A 15155-nucleotide genomic window follows, 5' to 3' on the forward strand; every position below is an offset into this window, starting at 1 on the left:
AACTCCAAGATACCCCCTCCCCGTCCAGGGCCAGCCCCACTGCAGCTTGGCCAGTCTTCACCTGCAGATTGCCTGCTTCCGAGTCTGGAGAGCACAAAGATGTCATTGCGAGTCGTTTCCAGACCGCCCCCCACCGCAAGTCCACCCAGTCGGAGTCCCTGTGTTGTATTGTTGGCCTTCCAGATGCTGGGTCCCAACACCTGGGAGCGCCTGCATTTTGATTCTGTGACCCCTGCCCCAGTGCTGGGTCCCAACACCTGGGAGCGCCTGCATTTTGATTCTGTGACCCCTGCCCCAGTGCTGGGTCCCAACACCTGGGAGCGCCTGCATTTTGATTCTGTGACTCCTGCCCCAGTGCTGGGTCCCAACACCTGGGAGCGCCTGCATTTTGATTCTGTGACCCCTGCCCCAGTGCTGGGTCCCAACACCTGGGAGCGCCTGCATTTTGATTCTGTGACCCCTGCCCCAGTGCTCTTCTCCAGCCAGCGTGCACACGGCCTCTCTGCACATCCAGGGGCGGCTCTCCTGTTCCTCTGCCCCAGTGGTTCTTTAACCAACCAGCTGAACAGCTTACTCCGCTTCCCAGGCCTCAGTCCCCGGGGAGGACGGTGGTGTGCGTGGAGCACTGCACTACGAAAATCATTATCTCACTGAAATCCTCACGAGAGGCTTCCAGGTGGGGAAAGAGAGACACTCAGATTTGCTCATGAGGGAGTATACCTGTAAGATTACTTAGAGTTGCAAAGCACAGAACACTTAAGTAACTTTATTTAAGCCAAATTTAATTTTTCAAACTGCAGTCCATTTCTCTTGCAGTTGCAAGTCACATGGCAGTACAGGGTTAAAAACATTGGCTGGGCAGCCAAACCATGGTTAAAGCCCAGACTTGCTTATCTTTTTAGTTTACCATCCTTAGGGCATTGCCTTTTCATCTCATGAGTAGTGCCTTGTGATCACAAAGTGGCTGCCACAGCTCCAGATGTCACGTTCAGTTGAAAGGAGGTAATGGATGAGGGCAGCTGTGTCTGCCTCTCTTATCAGGAAGGCAAAGCCTTCCTCAAACCCTGGGACTTCCCCAGACTTCTTGCTGACTAGAAACTACTGAATGGCACTTCTAACTAAAAGTGGGGGAAAAGTATCAGGATTCAAGGGATGGGAGATTGGAAATGGCTGTGTTATTAGCCGGCCTCCCCGGTCAGCTGCGGGGGTTCCAACAAAGACGAGCTTGAGTGGGGTTTGGTGCCTGCCTGCCTCCCTCAGCACCTCCAAGCCCGTTTCTCACTCCTCTCCGCGGACCTTATGGACCCGTTAGTAGGGAGGAGAGGGAGTGTGCAGTATGTAATCTAGAAATAATCCACACCTGCGTGGGGCTCGCCAGTGCTCTCTAGGCTCTGGGTCTGGTGACACAGTGGAGCACAAGCAGGGTCCTCCTTCTCACGGGGCTGCAGTGAAGCAGAAGAGAGAGACGGGCGTTCGCCGAGGAAGCAGCAAACGGAGAGAGAGGGGGAGAAGGCAGAGCTCACTGGACAGGAGAGAGGCTTGCTGGGACGCGGACGGTGGCAGGTGTGGTCTCAGAGAGGGGACTCGTGAGGAGCCTCAGGAGGCGGCACTGGGCCGACGGGCAAAGGCCTGCACGCTGCCTGGCACTTACTTACGAGTGACCTCAAGCAGATGGATGCCCCTCTCTGGGCCGGCTTCCCTGTCTGCGAGCTGAGGGGCGGCAGTGCCTACATCGTAGCACAGTCAGAAAGATGGAACCGTGCCTGACGTGCAGGACACAAATCCACGCAGACGCGGAGAGAATCGGTGCGCCCGGGTTCGGGGCGGGGGTCGCATCTGGACCGCTTGGCCACACTGCTTCCTTGGACAGTGTGGTCAAGACCAAGTTCTCGGGTCCGCTCAAACCAGTCCTCGGAGCCACCGCCAAGCCAACGTTTTAAACCCTGAGTGAATGAAATCTTCAAGCGACCGACTTCAGAACGGGGAAACATAACGTGTGGATACCGAGTACGCGGTGAAGCGGTAAGAAGCAGACCTCGTGTTCACGTCCCCGGCGGGACAGCCCGGACATGACGGCGGGCGGTCGGTTGGAGCTCGGGGGTGCGGGGGCAGAAGCGGGAAGTGAGCTTGTTCGGAACGTGCGCCACGAATTCAACGTGAGCGGCGCCTGGCTGCCTCCGCCGGGGGGACGTGGGACTCTGGATCTCGGGGTTGTGAGTTCGAGCCCCACATTTCGGATAGAGGTGACACGTAAAAAAACTAAAATTAAAAATTGAAAAAAGAGAATTTATAGTGGATGCCGTGTGGCCCAGAAACAACAGAGCGAACACTTCGGCAGCATCTCAGAGGGCCTCGGAGTCCACGTCCCAGCGCTGTCTGTGGAAGTGAAGAAACAATGAAAATGTCTGAGGCAGATACCAAAGCCTTTGGAGAGTGATCTACCGAGACGGTAGAAGCCAGGGGACGACTGACCCCCCCCCACCCGCCTCCCCCGTGAAGGAGGTCGCCTTGTAGGGCTGTGGAGCAGCGGGCAGACTGTCTTCGATGCCGCAGGGCAAGCCCCCAGTGCAGGCGGGGGACGTGCTCACAGACGTGCGCGGACGGAAGCGAGTCCTGCTGGATGCGAGGTGACGCCCTCCACCACCGTGCAGAAGCATGAGACGTGGGTCCCCGTGAACCGCTCTGGGGTAGTCCCATCTGCAGAGGGACCGCGGGGCCAGACGTGCTTATGCTCTGGAGACTGTGAGTTCGTGAATCAGCCGCTCCGTTGAACTTTTTAACCCATCTTGACCTGACACTGGCGGACTGCATGAAGACTCACCGAGCCTAATAAGAGACAAGGATCATTCTTTGGTTCTGGACTCTCCTGTCTGTAAGTACCTGCCCTTGTCCACTCTGTGCGACCCATCTGGACCACCCTGGCTTGGGACAGGAGGAGGGACTTCGGGTCGGACCGCACGGCCTCAGCTGTGACGGAGGGTTGGCACGGCCGTCCCTAACTCTCCTCACCCAGAGCTCTGCCCACTGGCACCCGAGTTCAGCTGACATAGAAAGGGGTCATCAGTACAAAACAACCTGCTTACCTGGTTTCAGGGGAGGATAAGTCACACCGGAACCCAGGACAATGCCCACGTGTGCCCAGGAGGGATGACGTGGGCCTTAAAGAACTGTGTGCAGAAATTTTCCTTCTTTTTCACATTTTCTCCTTTTGGAACGCCTCTAATTTTTTAGTAATAACCGAAGTGTTAATTAATTCACTGTTGACTGTTTGCTGAGGCCTCAAAGCACCAACCTCACCGCAGCAGAAGAAAGAAGCTGCAAATAAAAACGCGCGGGGTGAGTCACCGAGAAACCAGCATGCGTCGGTGCAGAATTTGGAGTTGCACCCAAAGCTCAGTTCCTGTGCATCTTGCTGGGCTTAAATTGCCCCAGACCACGTATTTGCAAATGACGAATGAGGGTGAAATGGAACGGGTGCGGAATGCGGTGTGGATTCTCCGGAGACGTGTAGCTGATGGGTGACACGGCCGGTGCCCACCCACCTCTGACAGACCCACGGCGCTTCCAGAAGCACCAAAGAAGAGCTAAGATCGGGAACAGGGCTTGAGATCCGGAACTTTGATCCTCAGGACCAGGAGCATTTTCCGTCCAGAGCTCTGGTCTTCAGGAGGAGGCCTGCCCACGGGACGGGCTGCAGGGGGGACCGTGTTGGGAGTCAGGCCGCCGACCCGTCCTCCACGGTTCCCGAGAGCATCTGCTCGGGTCCCTCTCACGGGCTGCTGGCTGCAGGGCTCAGATCTCGGAATAAAGGGCCCGACTGGGAAACCAGAGAAGTCCTCAGGAGGAGGTCCTCGCAGGATAGAACGCGTCGTTCTCTACTCGTGCCGACCCTTCTGAAACCAGATGCATGGGTTTTCCACACCCACAAATTCTTCACTTCCCAGGAGACACCAGCTTGGGTGTCTGGCACTAAGCACCCAGGGTTGGCCTAGACCCGGGCTCTGTCCCACCGCCCGGGGCATCCCCTGTGATTCCGACCAACCAGCTAGAAATTCGGTTTCCAGGACCCCGTCTTTGGTTCTGATCATCAGCTGGGGCGGCTTCCCGGTCTCGCACACCTGCTCCTGCTCCCGCCCGTCCCAGCCGGCCACCAGCGGCACCTTCCTGGGATGCCGGCCGAACGGGAGCCCGAGAGACCAGGCCTTGACCTACAGCGCGCCTGGGCCTACAGAGCCTGGGGTGCAGTACCGGGAAGTCTGTGTCTCACAAACCACGTGACACGGAACCCCCCGCCCCCCCGTCCCCAGACCTGAGACAGGAGCTGGCTGGAGGTGGCCTGGCCCATGCCGCCCGTCTCTCTTCCCGCATCCCCGGGCCCCCGGCCCCCTCCCTGGCGCTCGGAGGCTCCTCTCCTGCCTTCCCATCCTGGAGAAAACCCAAAGCTCTTAGGGCCTGAGACTTTGGGTTCTCCTGAAATAACAGACTTACTTTTAGAGCAGTGTTAAGTTTACAGAAAAATGGAGCAGGAAGTACAGCAAGTTCCCTCGCACCGCCCCCCCACCCCGCGCCCGGCCCCAGGCAGGTCCCCTAGCCCAAGCTGATGTCAGTGCGCGTGTTCACTTTAACGGATGAGCCCCTGTTGGCAGCGTCCGCGTCAGGCCTCACGCTGCCTGTGCAGCTCCCGCAAACGTGTCATGATGTCGCCACAGCGGGCAGAGCAGGTTCCCTGCCCCGAGCCCTCCGCACTCTGCAGTTCAGCCCGCGCCTGCTCCCCCGTCCCAGGATTTAACGTAAGCAGCAGAGGAAAGAGAGGCCGCACAGCGAGCAGACCCAGCAGAAGTACTGACGTGCCGTCGTTGGGGGCCCGCGGCCAGGTGTGGACGCCAGCACCGGACAAGGTGCTCGGTGCTGCAGCCTGCCCTCCCGCTCCCCCCGCATGTCCCCCTCCCGGAAGGCCAGCCTGAGCTAGCGTTCGTGGGCTTTGATGGGGCAGCGGCAGGGGCGGGGGGGCTGGATGGCTCGGAGGGTAGAGCATGTGACTCTTGATCTGCTCAGGGTTGTGAGTTTGAGCCCCATGTCGGGGATGTGCCTACTTGGAGGGAGGGATGGATGCCCACATGTAGCTGGGCTGTGACGGCCTGTCATGGCGTCCAGCTTCCCTCCAGCTTCCCCCTCTTGTTTCCCTGGCACACCCCCCCCCCCCCCCCCCGCAGTGGGAAGCTTCCAGCCTGCCCTGCCCCTGTCCCTGGTGCTGTTACAGACCTGCAGGGCAGAACGTGGCTTCTGTGGGCTGTGAGTCCGGTGAACAGGGGCCCTTCCCGCAGGACGAAGACCTAAGGAGGCACTCTGGACACCCGCCGCCCCTCAGGCCGCCGGGCAGAAGCTCCGAGTCATGGAAACAGGGGTTTGTTCTGAGGCTAACCTCTGCTTTGTCCTCGCGACAGGCGCTGGCGTTGACGGAGTGGAGGAGATCAAGCGGCACCCTTTCTTTGTGACCATAGACTGGAATGTAAGTCGCGCGTCGCCATGCCCAGCTCACACGGGTGACGAGGAGGTGAGGTGCGGGGTGCACAATCTTGGTGCAGACCAGAGGGTCCTGTGGCCCTGTCCCCCGGCCGGGCTGCCCTCTCAGAGGCCTTCGGAACAGCCTGGCATGTTACAGGCACAGACCAGGGCCCACCCTTGCTGCAGCACCGGGCCTGAGAGCCCTTTAACACTTCAGAGACAGCTTCTGATGACCCCACAACCGCCCCCACCACTAAGGACAGAGCAGGGGTCACTGTCGCTCAGCGACAGGGTGCAGGAGCCCCTCAGGTCGCTGGGCGGCTGGGTACTGCTTCTCCGGGTCTCGGAGCCCCTGGGGGATCTCCAGGCCGCTGGGCCACTGAGCTGCTGGTTCTCTGGGTCTCGGGGTCCCTGTGCATCTCCAGGCCACTGGATACCGGTTCTCTGGGTCTCAGGGCACTGTGGTTCTCCAGGCTATGGAGTCGCTGGGCCTCTGGGTTGCTGGTTCTCTGGGTCTCTGGCCGCTGGGCCCGTGGGTTGCTTGTTCTCTGGGTCTTGGAGCCCCTGTGGGTCTCCAGGCCACTGCGCTGCTGGGCTGCGGGTTTTCTGGGTCTCTGGGTGCCTGTGGGTCTCCAGGATGTGGGGTCACTAGGTCTCTGGGCCCCTGGGGGTCTCCAGGCCACTGGGCCAGGCTGCACAGGCCTCTCCCATGCTAAGGGCCTGGCATCTTGGGCTCTGGGAGGCCCTCCCGGTCTCTGGTTTTGGGCTCAGGCCTACGCGGCTGGCGCTCTCACAGAGTCGTGTAAGAAAACAAACGTCCAGACTGTTAAAGACAAAGTCACTGGCCGCACTTGTTAGCGACAAGGAGGACTTCCATGGTGATGCGTTCAGGGACCACAGGTTCAGGCTCTGCCGCCGGGGGGAGAGATGGGGCTCAGGTGTGAGCAGCCGGGGTGGTGGGATTTATAGCGGGGCGGGGGTGTAGATCTGAGGGGCTCTGCCTGAAGTGACCTCGCAGGCATTCTACTGGTCATAGACTTGGGGCCCAGATGTCCCTGGGTAGGGGAGGGGGCCCATCGCACGTCCAACCTCTGCTTTCTTCTCCGGGTCGACACCACCCTGCCACTGGCCGCTGGCCAAGGGGTCCCGAGTCTCACTGCCACCAGCTTCCTGGAGCCGCCTCAGGACCCGTCAGCATGGGAAGCGGCCACTGCTGGGCTTTGTGTGCAGGGAGGGCATTCGTCCACGGCTGGCAGTGTCTTCTGGTCCTTTCCTGAGGTGCACACAGCAGGCATATCCGGGGCTTCGTGTCCCGAGCTAATTAACCTTGGGAGATGCTAACAGGATATGCACATATATGAGGTTAACGTCCTCTCCAGGACGGAGGTTGTGAGCTCTCTGTCTTCTTCCTGTCCCCTCGGCAAGCTCCAACGGCGGCGGCACCGTGACAGCCCGCCCGGCCCCGGGGCTCACTACCCGGAGATGGTGCTGCCCCAAAGCTGGATGGAACCGGCTGTTCCCAGAGCTTCTGACCTTACCCCTCTGCCCCCTTCTGAAAGTCGTCCCACCCGGGGAGCACCAGCTTCCTTAAAACCCGCTTCTGTGGTTCTGATTACGGAGCGTTTACAGGGCTGGGATCCTTTCCAACACCGAGACCAGAGATTGGCGCTCGAGAGGCTGGCACACCTGTGACCTCCCCGCCAGGGGTACGAGCCTGCTTGAAGGGCCGGGTCGGCATCAGCTTGCGTCCAGGAAGGTGGGAAGTGGAAATGGAGAATCAAAGCGGCTGCCCGCTCCCCTCTGCGGACTCTCCTTCCTCGGCTTCCTGGAGCGCAGGCTTCGGAGGAGCTGGGCCGCCCTCCACGCACAGAGCGCTGCCTGAGGATCTTTCCCGATTAGTTCTGAGCTCCACCCGGCACAGAAGCTCTGTCCCACGGGTTGTGATGAGGTCTCGGGCCAGCCGGCTGTGTCCTAGTGACGTCCTAGAGACGTCCCCGAGACGTCCCCCGGGCTCTGAGACAGCCAGCTTCGAAGGGGCCCCTGACAGACAGTGAATGAGTGAGGGAGCGAGCGAGAGGCTCTCAGGACGGGACCCACGGCTCTCCCTCTCTCTCCGGGGCACCGCAGCCCCTGCCGACACAGCAGACGAGAAAACAGGAGCACGGGATGGCTGGGGCCGGGGCCGGACCCTGTGGGATGCAGATCTGTGGCTGCAGCCAGGAGAGAGGGGAGGCTGGGCCCCGGGGCCCCGGTACCCCTCCGCACAGCAGCCTGGCTCGGCAGGGGCTGCTTGCGAGCTCTGTGGACAGATGCTTCTCTCAGCCAAGAAGGGGTGCCGCCCCGAAGACGGGGGTGTTGGAGGGGGTGCCCAGACAGCTCTGTGGGATGCTTGGAATTTTCACAGCACCGTGATGACCTTGAACACTACAGAGGTTGGGCTCACGTGCATCCCGGAAAGCCCGGAAAATGTGCTTCATGGGAGCTGGGAGCAGAAGCCCAGCGTCTCCCTGCGGCGTTAGGAGCCGCACCGGCGGGCATGCCGCGGGGAGACCAGCCCCGGTGCCCGGCTGGTTTCATCTCCGCTTCTGGGGCCAAGGTCCCTGCCAGGGCGAACACCGTCCCTGGACGTCTGCACGAAGAAGGTGGCGTGCCGAACCATTTCAAAGTAATCAGACTGAAATCAGACTTTCGTTGCTTTTAGCGTTTAACTTCATTTGTTCCTGAGAGAGGCCCTTCAGATTCATGGGGACCAGCCACATTCACTGTCACTTCCACATCTGCCCGCGGACGGTGAGGCAGGGACAGAGGAATGGAAGGGTTCTTTCCCAAGCCCTGAACGCAGGCAGCCGGGAAATGGTTCAGGGAGAACAGAGCTGAGTCCCGACTGTAGTGAAAATTCACTTATTTCCTAAGTAGTACTTGGCAGTTGCCCACGTCCAGGAGAATGAGCAGGGGGTCCATGCTGTGGCAGGGGAAAAACACAGCCGTCCTCCAGGTCTCGACAGCGGACTGCTGCAGGCAGGCGTCTGGTCCAGCCACAGAAGAGGCGTGTGCGGTGAGCCTGAGCCATCGGAGAGCGGGGGCAGGAGCTGACAGGTGCGGCGAGACGCTCCTAGCAGAGCTCTCCTCGGGACCGCAACCTTGTCTGTGCTGCTGCGGGCTTCCCGGAGAGCAGATGAGTGTCCCCGACCCCCATCTCCACCCTTCCTACCCACCCGTGAGCTGCGAGCCGCCGGCTGCCACGGCCAGCCTCGGGCCCCAGCCATTCACCGAGCGAGCGGCCGACCTGTGCTGGAGAAAGCGGACACGAAAATACAAGGCATCGGCAGGTGTCCAGGGGCTAATGTTCCGAACTCCCCGTCCAGATGTGCCCACTCTGTTTCAGCAGCTTAGTTAAGAAAACCACAGCGCAGTAACGTTGACAAAAACTGTGACTACCAGAGGCTCCCTGTGCCCGGCCGAGGCCGGGGACGACCGCACAAAGCCCTCCCCAGACCCGTGTGGTTTCTGCCTGGGCGCGCAAACCCAGAGCCTGCCTCGGGATCCGCCCGGAGAGTGTAAGGATATTTATCTCACTGTTTGCTTCCCTCTGTGACCCAAAACTGCCGGGAGAAATTTTCAGGTGACCTGCCGGAGCGGAATGCGGGGAGATGGGGGCCGCTGCCCGTGTCCGTCTGCTCTGCCAGACTTGCCCGCAAAGCCCAGCGAACACACGTCCGCTGGGACTGGCTCTTCCTGAAAGCCGCTCGGTCTCCTGAACCACATGAGAAATTACAGTCACAGCCCCGAGGCCTGGGCAGGGGTCCCGGGGTGTCCCACACACACGCCCCTTACTCTGCCTGTCGCTGCGTGCGAGTCCATCGCTGCGGGCCACAGGATCCCCCACACACACCCGAGGAGGACCTCCCGCCCCTGGCCGTGGGCCCGACACCTGCGGGCAGAGGCTGGGACTTGGCTGTACCGTTCAGGACCCGTCGTGACGACGGGTACAGGGTCTAGGAGCGCTCCCTCCAGTTCTTCTCTTTCATTCCTGACCCTTCCAAGCGTGGTTACTCGGAGCTCTGGAAGGACGCCCGGGGAAACCAAGGCACAGGGCAGTGAGAAGAGAGCCCAGGGTCCGTGCATGAGGGGCAGCGTGGGCCAGAGCCCCCCGCCCGGCCACACATGCGTACCAGCAGCAGCAGAGGGAAGTCTTCCTGCCCACAAGCCTGTGCTGAGTGGATTTTTGGGGTTCAGTTCTCGGGAGCGGCTGGCCGCTGGCCAGGATCTCAGCGCCTGTGTCAGGGGAGAGGGAGCGCCTCCCACTGCTCGGTGGGAAGATTGCCATCACTTTCGTCCCACGTTCAATATGCCAACAGAGCTCCTCCTTTCGTGGAGCCCGATGGGACCCTCCGTTCGGTGGTACCCGCTTCCCGGCTCTGCAGTGTGGTCAGTCCAGACGCCGTGGCTGGAGCGGCTTTTGGCGGGAGGGGGGGGGCCCGTATAGACAGAGTCCAGCTGCGTGGGCCACCGACCCATCAGATCCCCCTGGGTGCACTGGGGCCATCTGAATTCCCCCTGTTACCCCCACAAGCCAGGCACCACTCCCCATTATTTCTGCAGTGCTGCTTCAGGAGTAATCTGTAGCTGTGCCCTTTCCTATCTAGAGAATGTTCACTTTGAGATGCCTGGAACCAAAGCTGCCTGCAGGAAGCAGATGTGAGGTCTGTGACCCCGAACTAGAAGCAGCTTCCTACGGCACTGCCCGTCACGGTTCTCACCGCGCCCCTGGTTCTCACCGCACCCCAGGGTCGTCCCCCTCCGCCCCCCCCCCCGTCATCGGAAGGTCGTCCCAGTATAAATAGGCCTGGTGCACCTGCTCCGAGCCTCCCGGCGTATCCTGGCCTGATGTGTGACTCGTTCCCCTGTGGCTACCACTCGTGTCATGCTCAGATCTGGGGACAAGCAAGACGATTTAAAGCAGTGCCCGGTGAATTTGATCGTGAGACCCCATTCTCTTTCCATCAGTGTGGGATGGATTGTTCTAGAGGCTCAGAGAGGGGAATCTGGGTCAGAATGACAATGCATCTCGTCAAGCTCTAAGCCTATGCACAATGCTGCTGCCAGTTGTTCCCAATTTAACCCTCGTACGGTGGTTCACGGTTCAAAATGAGAAGCAAGGTGACCTTTTCCCTAAAACCTCAAACCCTCTCCTGGCTTAGATTCAGGGGAAGAAAGCTTGTGTAATAACTCTTTCCAAAAGTTTACCCAGTAACAGGAAGAAACCAACCGTCTTTAAGACTGCGTAAGGGAGCCGTCCAGTGTGGAGGGCACGGGGTGCCTTAGGCAGCCCTTTGCTCCCTGTTGGGAACCAGGATGAAACTGCAGCCCTCTGGGGACCGGGAGGGTGGGGTTCTGGCGCAGCCCTTGCACAGGCCATGCTCATAGGCAGATCGAGACCAGGGAGCGGTGTTCTGGGGCCAAGGGACCTGCCAGGGAAGGCCTTGGTGGGTTCTCCCATGCTCTCGCTTCCATCAGTTAGGGTCTTCTAAATGAAACAGCAGCTTACAGAGGCGGTTCGAAAGCACGAGGAGAAGCAGGTGTGCGCATGCACAAGGCTGGTGAAGTCCGGCCATACAATGGCCGGCGTCTGTGACTGGTCTAGGGAAATGCCCCGGGCTGGGCGTGTGGTGGGAAGGAGGGACCTGGGACTCCGCCGCGCCCACAGGCATAAGCGTCCTGAGGACTCTCCGCCGCGCCCACAGGCATAAGCGTCCTGAGGACTCTCCGCCGCGCCCACAGGCATAAGCGTCCTGAGGACTCTCCGCCGCGCCCACAGGCATAAGCGTCCTGGGGCTGGGGAAGCCAGGAGGGAGCACATCCATGTTTGTTCCCGAGTCACCGCTCAATGCTTGAGTTGAAGGTGCAGTTGTCTCCACCCAGACGAAGTGCATGGCATGACCCCTGCCGGAGGACAGATGCGGTTCTGAATTCCCTCTCTTTACGGTGAAGACTTGCAAAGCGGGAAGCGGTGTCTCCCCAGGAAGTCAACCTGGGCCGCTGTGCTGCTCCGGGGGTGGGGGGGCGGGGAGTCTGGGGCAAGGCATGTGGCCCCGAGGGTCAGCTTGGTCAGACAAGGCACCTGTGCTTTCTTGGGCCGCTTGGACTCTCAAAGGCTTGCTGTCGCCCTCCGCGGGAGGGAGGGCCGGAGGGGCGGCAGGACAACGAGCGGACTTGGGCAGGCTTCTGCAGGGAGTGACGGAACTTGGAACGTCACCTCGACGTCCCCGCCCTGCTTCTTATCAAAGCTGGTGCACAGTTATATTGCTGGTGGTCGGACGGGAAGCAAGGCTCCTGGGTGTCCCGAGCGCCGCAGAGGGGAGAGGGACGCCACGGCCTCTACCCGCTGGGCGCCTGCACACACACCCGGTCCTCACCGCCGATGCCTCCAGGTGCCACCAGGTGCCACCGTGTTCCATCGTGGAGCAAAACTGACTCGACGGGAAAGCCTGAGGCTGGGGGCAGGTCTTGGCCTCCTGCTCCCAGGGGTCCCTGTGTTGGTGGAACCAGAGCCGGAAGAGGAGCTGAAATGTATGACCTTCAGCTCCAAGGGCAAACGTCTCTCCTCCCGTTGGGATTAAGTAAGAGCCCGCACCGTGTGCACGTCAGTGAAGTGCGTAAGGTGGGAGACGGGGCTCTGGTTGGGACGTCCCCCACCTTCCCCTCCCGCTCCCTCTGCTCCCACCACCGCCCTCCCCACCCCCCAATAGCAGGAGAACGCATGACCGCCCTGGGAGAGGATGAGAGTTTTCCTGGAGCAGGACAGACACTGGTTAACACCGGGAGCATGGCCGGTGCGAGCAGGGAGGGTCTGAGCCCCACGGGGCTGCGCCGGGGCCACCGGTCTCGGTAACGGCAGCATTTCAGTCGGAGCGCGCAGCTCGCCGGTCCTCGTGCGACTTGCTCTGACAGGTGCAGACACCAGGGGCGTTTGTTCCCACCCCAGAGTGCGTCACCGCGGAAAGTAGCGTCTTTCTATTTCTGGAAAGAGCCTACAGAGTAAATCAATTCCTAATGAAATCTGTTCACCTGGGGCAAGAAATGAGCAGATCCTCGAGGGTGGACATTGTCCTCTGGTGGCTTCAGGGGCACACCCAGAGCTTTGTCCTGTGCACACCTGCGGCTCGTTAAACCAGGGGGGAGCCGGCGGTCACTGGCCAGACACTTTTGTGTCCGGCTTTTGTTCTAACCATCACTCCAGGCACTTCCCACCACCACCTCGGCTGCCAAAAGGGTGTGCTCCCAGCAGGGATCGGGGCCTCGCGCCCTCCTGCCCGAGCTGGACCTTCCCTCACTCTGAGCGCTGCTGTAACAGGGGGTCAGGATGCCGGGTCCTCCGCCGCTGGCCCCCCCTCACTCCTGACCCCACACAGCTCAGCCAACCTGTCTTAGCCTGGGTTTCCTTGTCTGTAAAGACAGGCTGATAAAAGCGGCTTTTCTGTGTTATGGAGAGATTTAGCACAGATGGGAGGCGGCCACTGCGACCGCTTTCTGAGCCATCAGGGTCCCTGTCTCCAGGCCTGCTGAGCGGAAGCACCAAGAAAGTGCCTGGGGGTCCCCTCTGATCAGGCAGAACTGGGAAAACTCGTGCCAAATGTTTGCAGCCAGACCCCCTTCCTGGTGTCCGAGCCCTGCTGCCCATGCACCAGCCCACCAGGATCTTTGCACGCGGGCCAGCGCCATGACTTCCGTGCCCCGGGCCCACCGAGCGACCCAGGATGGGGGCGTTCTGAAGTCCCCACTGCGGCTGCCCGCCCCCAGCCTCAGCCAGGGTGGAGGCCTGAGGCCCCCGTGCCTCTCCATCCCCTCCCTGACCCGCCCCAGCGTCCCTCACCTGCCCACACCCCCTTCTGGCCCTTCCGTGGCTGTATCCACCTCGTTCCCAGGCTTCCACACGGTTTTCTCCCAGATGTTGCATCTCCCCAGAACAACACATTGTTGCCTTGCCTAAGGCGACAATATCACCGGGTTGGAAGGCGTTTTCAAGAAGGCCAGTGTCAGAGGGAAGCGGTGGGGGGCTGGAGTTTCTGTGCAGTAGAGGTCAGGCCATTCTGGAGAAGCGTGAGTCTCCATCTGGAGACTTGGAAGTGCCGGTCACGGGCTCTGGGCTGTGTGAGGAAGGACCTGGCTCGTTCTAGCTGGGGGCCATCCCAGCATCCCCTAGGCGCTGGCCCCACGGTGGCCAGGGCAGGGCAGGAGGAGGGTGCCAGGCAGCAGGGGCTCTTCCCTGCTGTTCCCGGAGTGGGGGGGGGGGGGGGGTGGTGGTTAGATCCTTCAGAAAAACATTCTGCCCCCCAGAAAGGTTGAAAACTTCATATCGCCCTCAATGGAGGATACGTAGCAGGTGTCCAACTCCTCATGGTTTAGTCATGGCTTTGGTAGCGTCCAGCTCTATCCGACACCTTCCGCGATAAAAACACGTAACAGACACGGCGTTCTGCGTGTGTCCGAACCCACTCAGTGCATCCCAGAGAGCCGGCCATGGGTGCATCCCCGGCGGCGTGTGCAAGGCCCGTCTCCCTCCAAGCCGCTGGCTCTGCCGTCGCACGTCGTCTTCCCCAGGTGGTCCGTGGTCCTCAGCGTCCTGTCTTGCTCTCCCCGCAGAAGCTGTACAGGAAGGAGATCAAGCCGCCCTTCAAACCAGCGGTGGGCAGGCCCGAGGACACCTTCCACTTTGACCCCGAGTTCACAGCGCGGACGCCCACAGGTGTGTGCCGGCGGCGAGGCGCCAGCCCAGAGTTCTGTCCTACCCCGGTTCTCCTCCTCCTCCTCCCCAGCCAGTTAGGGACGCGACTTAGCCTGAGGGTCTGGTGTTCCAGAACACGTCCACGGAGGGTGCCGGCCGGCTCTGTTTGACTCTCTTGTTCTCTCGCCTCCACCTTTAAGCTTTAGGTGAGAGAACCGATTCTCGGTCCCCCACCCGGTGACATCTGGTTTGGAGTCCCCCAGGGTTCTTCGAACCCCCTCCTGCTGTCTCCTGTTCTGAGCTGCGTTCCGGGGGCCGCTCCTCTCAGGCACGCACAAGCAGGGAACCTCCGGGCAGTGCCAGCCCCTCCCATAGTCAGAGGGTTTGTGGGGAGAGGAAGGCCGCCGACCACGTCTGTGCGGTCCGAGCCGCAGATGGCCAGCAGACGCTTCGGCTCCTGGGGAGGGCTCTCCTCCCGGCTGGCACACGGCCTCCCGCGGCCTTCTTCTGCGCTGAGGAGGAAGAGCGTGGTCCCTGCTGTCTCACCTGCTTTTTACACGGACGCCAGGGCCATTGGGTCAGGTCTCCTGACCTCATTTAACCTTCATGACTTGCCGAAAGACCTCATCTCCAAAGACAGTCACGCGGAGGGGTCGGGCTTCAAACTACCAATTGTGGGGGAACACGGTCAGTCCGTGTCAGTCAGTGTATGTTACGGAATGGTGTTATGTGAAGAAAATAAAAAGAGATCTCCTATCTTTGGGGGTTCTTACTACTTCCGAACTTGAAATTTCCTATGACTTTTAGGGATAATCACGAAACAAATAGACGGTCAGATACACAACGCTACGTGGAGAGACTTGGGAGAGAGGGTCCACTTTGTTTCCTTTGAGTTGGGCTGTGGGTGCTGGGAAATGAATCCCCA

The 15155-nt window shown here is 60.6% G+C and overlaps 1 protein-coding gene across 5 annotated transcripts in view; it reads left to right on the forward strand.

The window, feature by feature from the left end:
- RPS6KA2 (ribosomal protein S6 kinase A2) overlaps positions 1–15155 on the forward strand; it is a 303443-nt gene that overhangs the window by 263024 nt on the left and 25264 nt on the right. For all 5 annotated transcript variants that reach the window (XM_032338508.1, XM_032338510.1, XM_032338513.1 and 2 more), the window contains 2 exons: positions 5445–5509; positions 14149–14251. In XM_032338508.1, coding sequence (XP_032194399.1) covers positions 5445–5509; positions 14149–14251 — 168 coding nt within the window. The remainder of the gene's footprint in view (positions 1–5444; positions 5510–14148; positions 14252–15155) is intronic.

Source organism: Mustela erminea, chromosome 4 (genome assembly GCF_009829155.1).
Source record: "Mustela erminea isolate mMusErm1 chromosome 4, mMusErm1.Pri, whole genome shotgun sequence".
In the NCBI taxonomy this organism is placed as follows: Eukaryota; Metazoa; Chordata; class Mammalia; order Carnivora; family Mustelidae; genus Mustela; species Mustela erminea.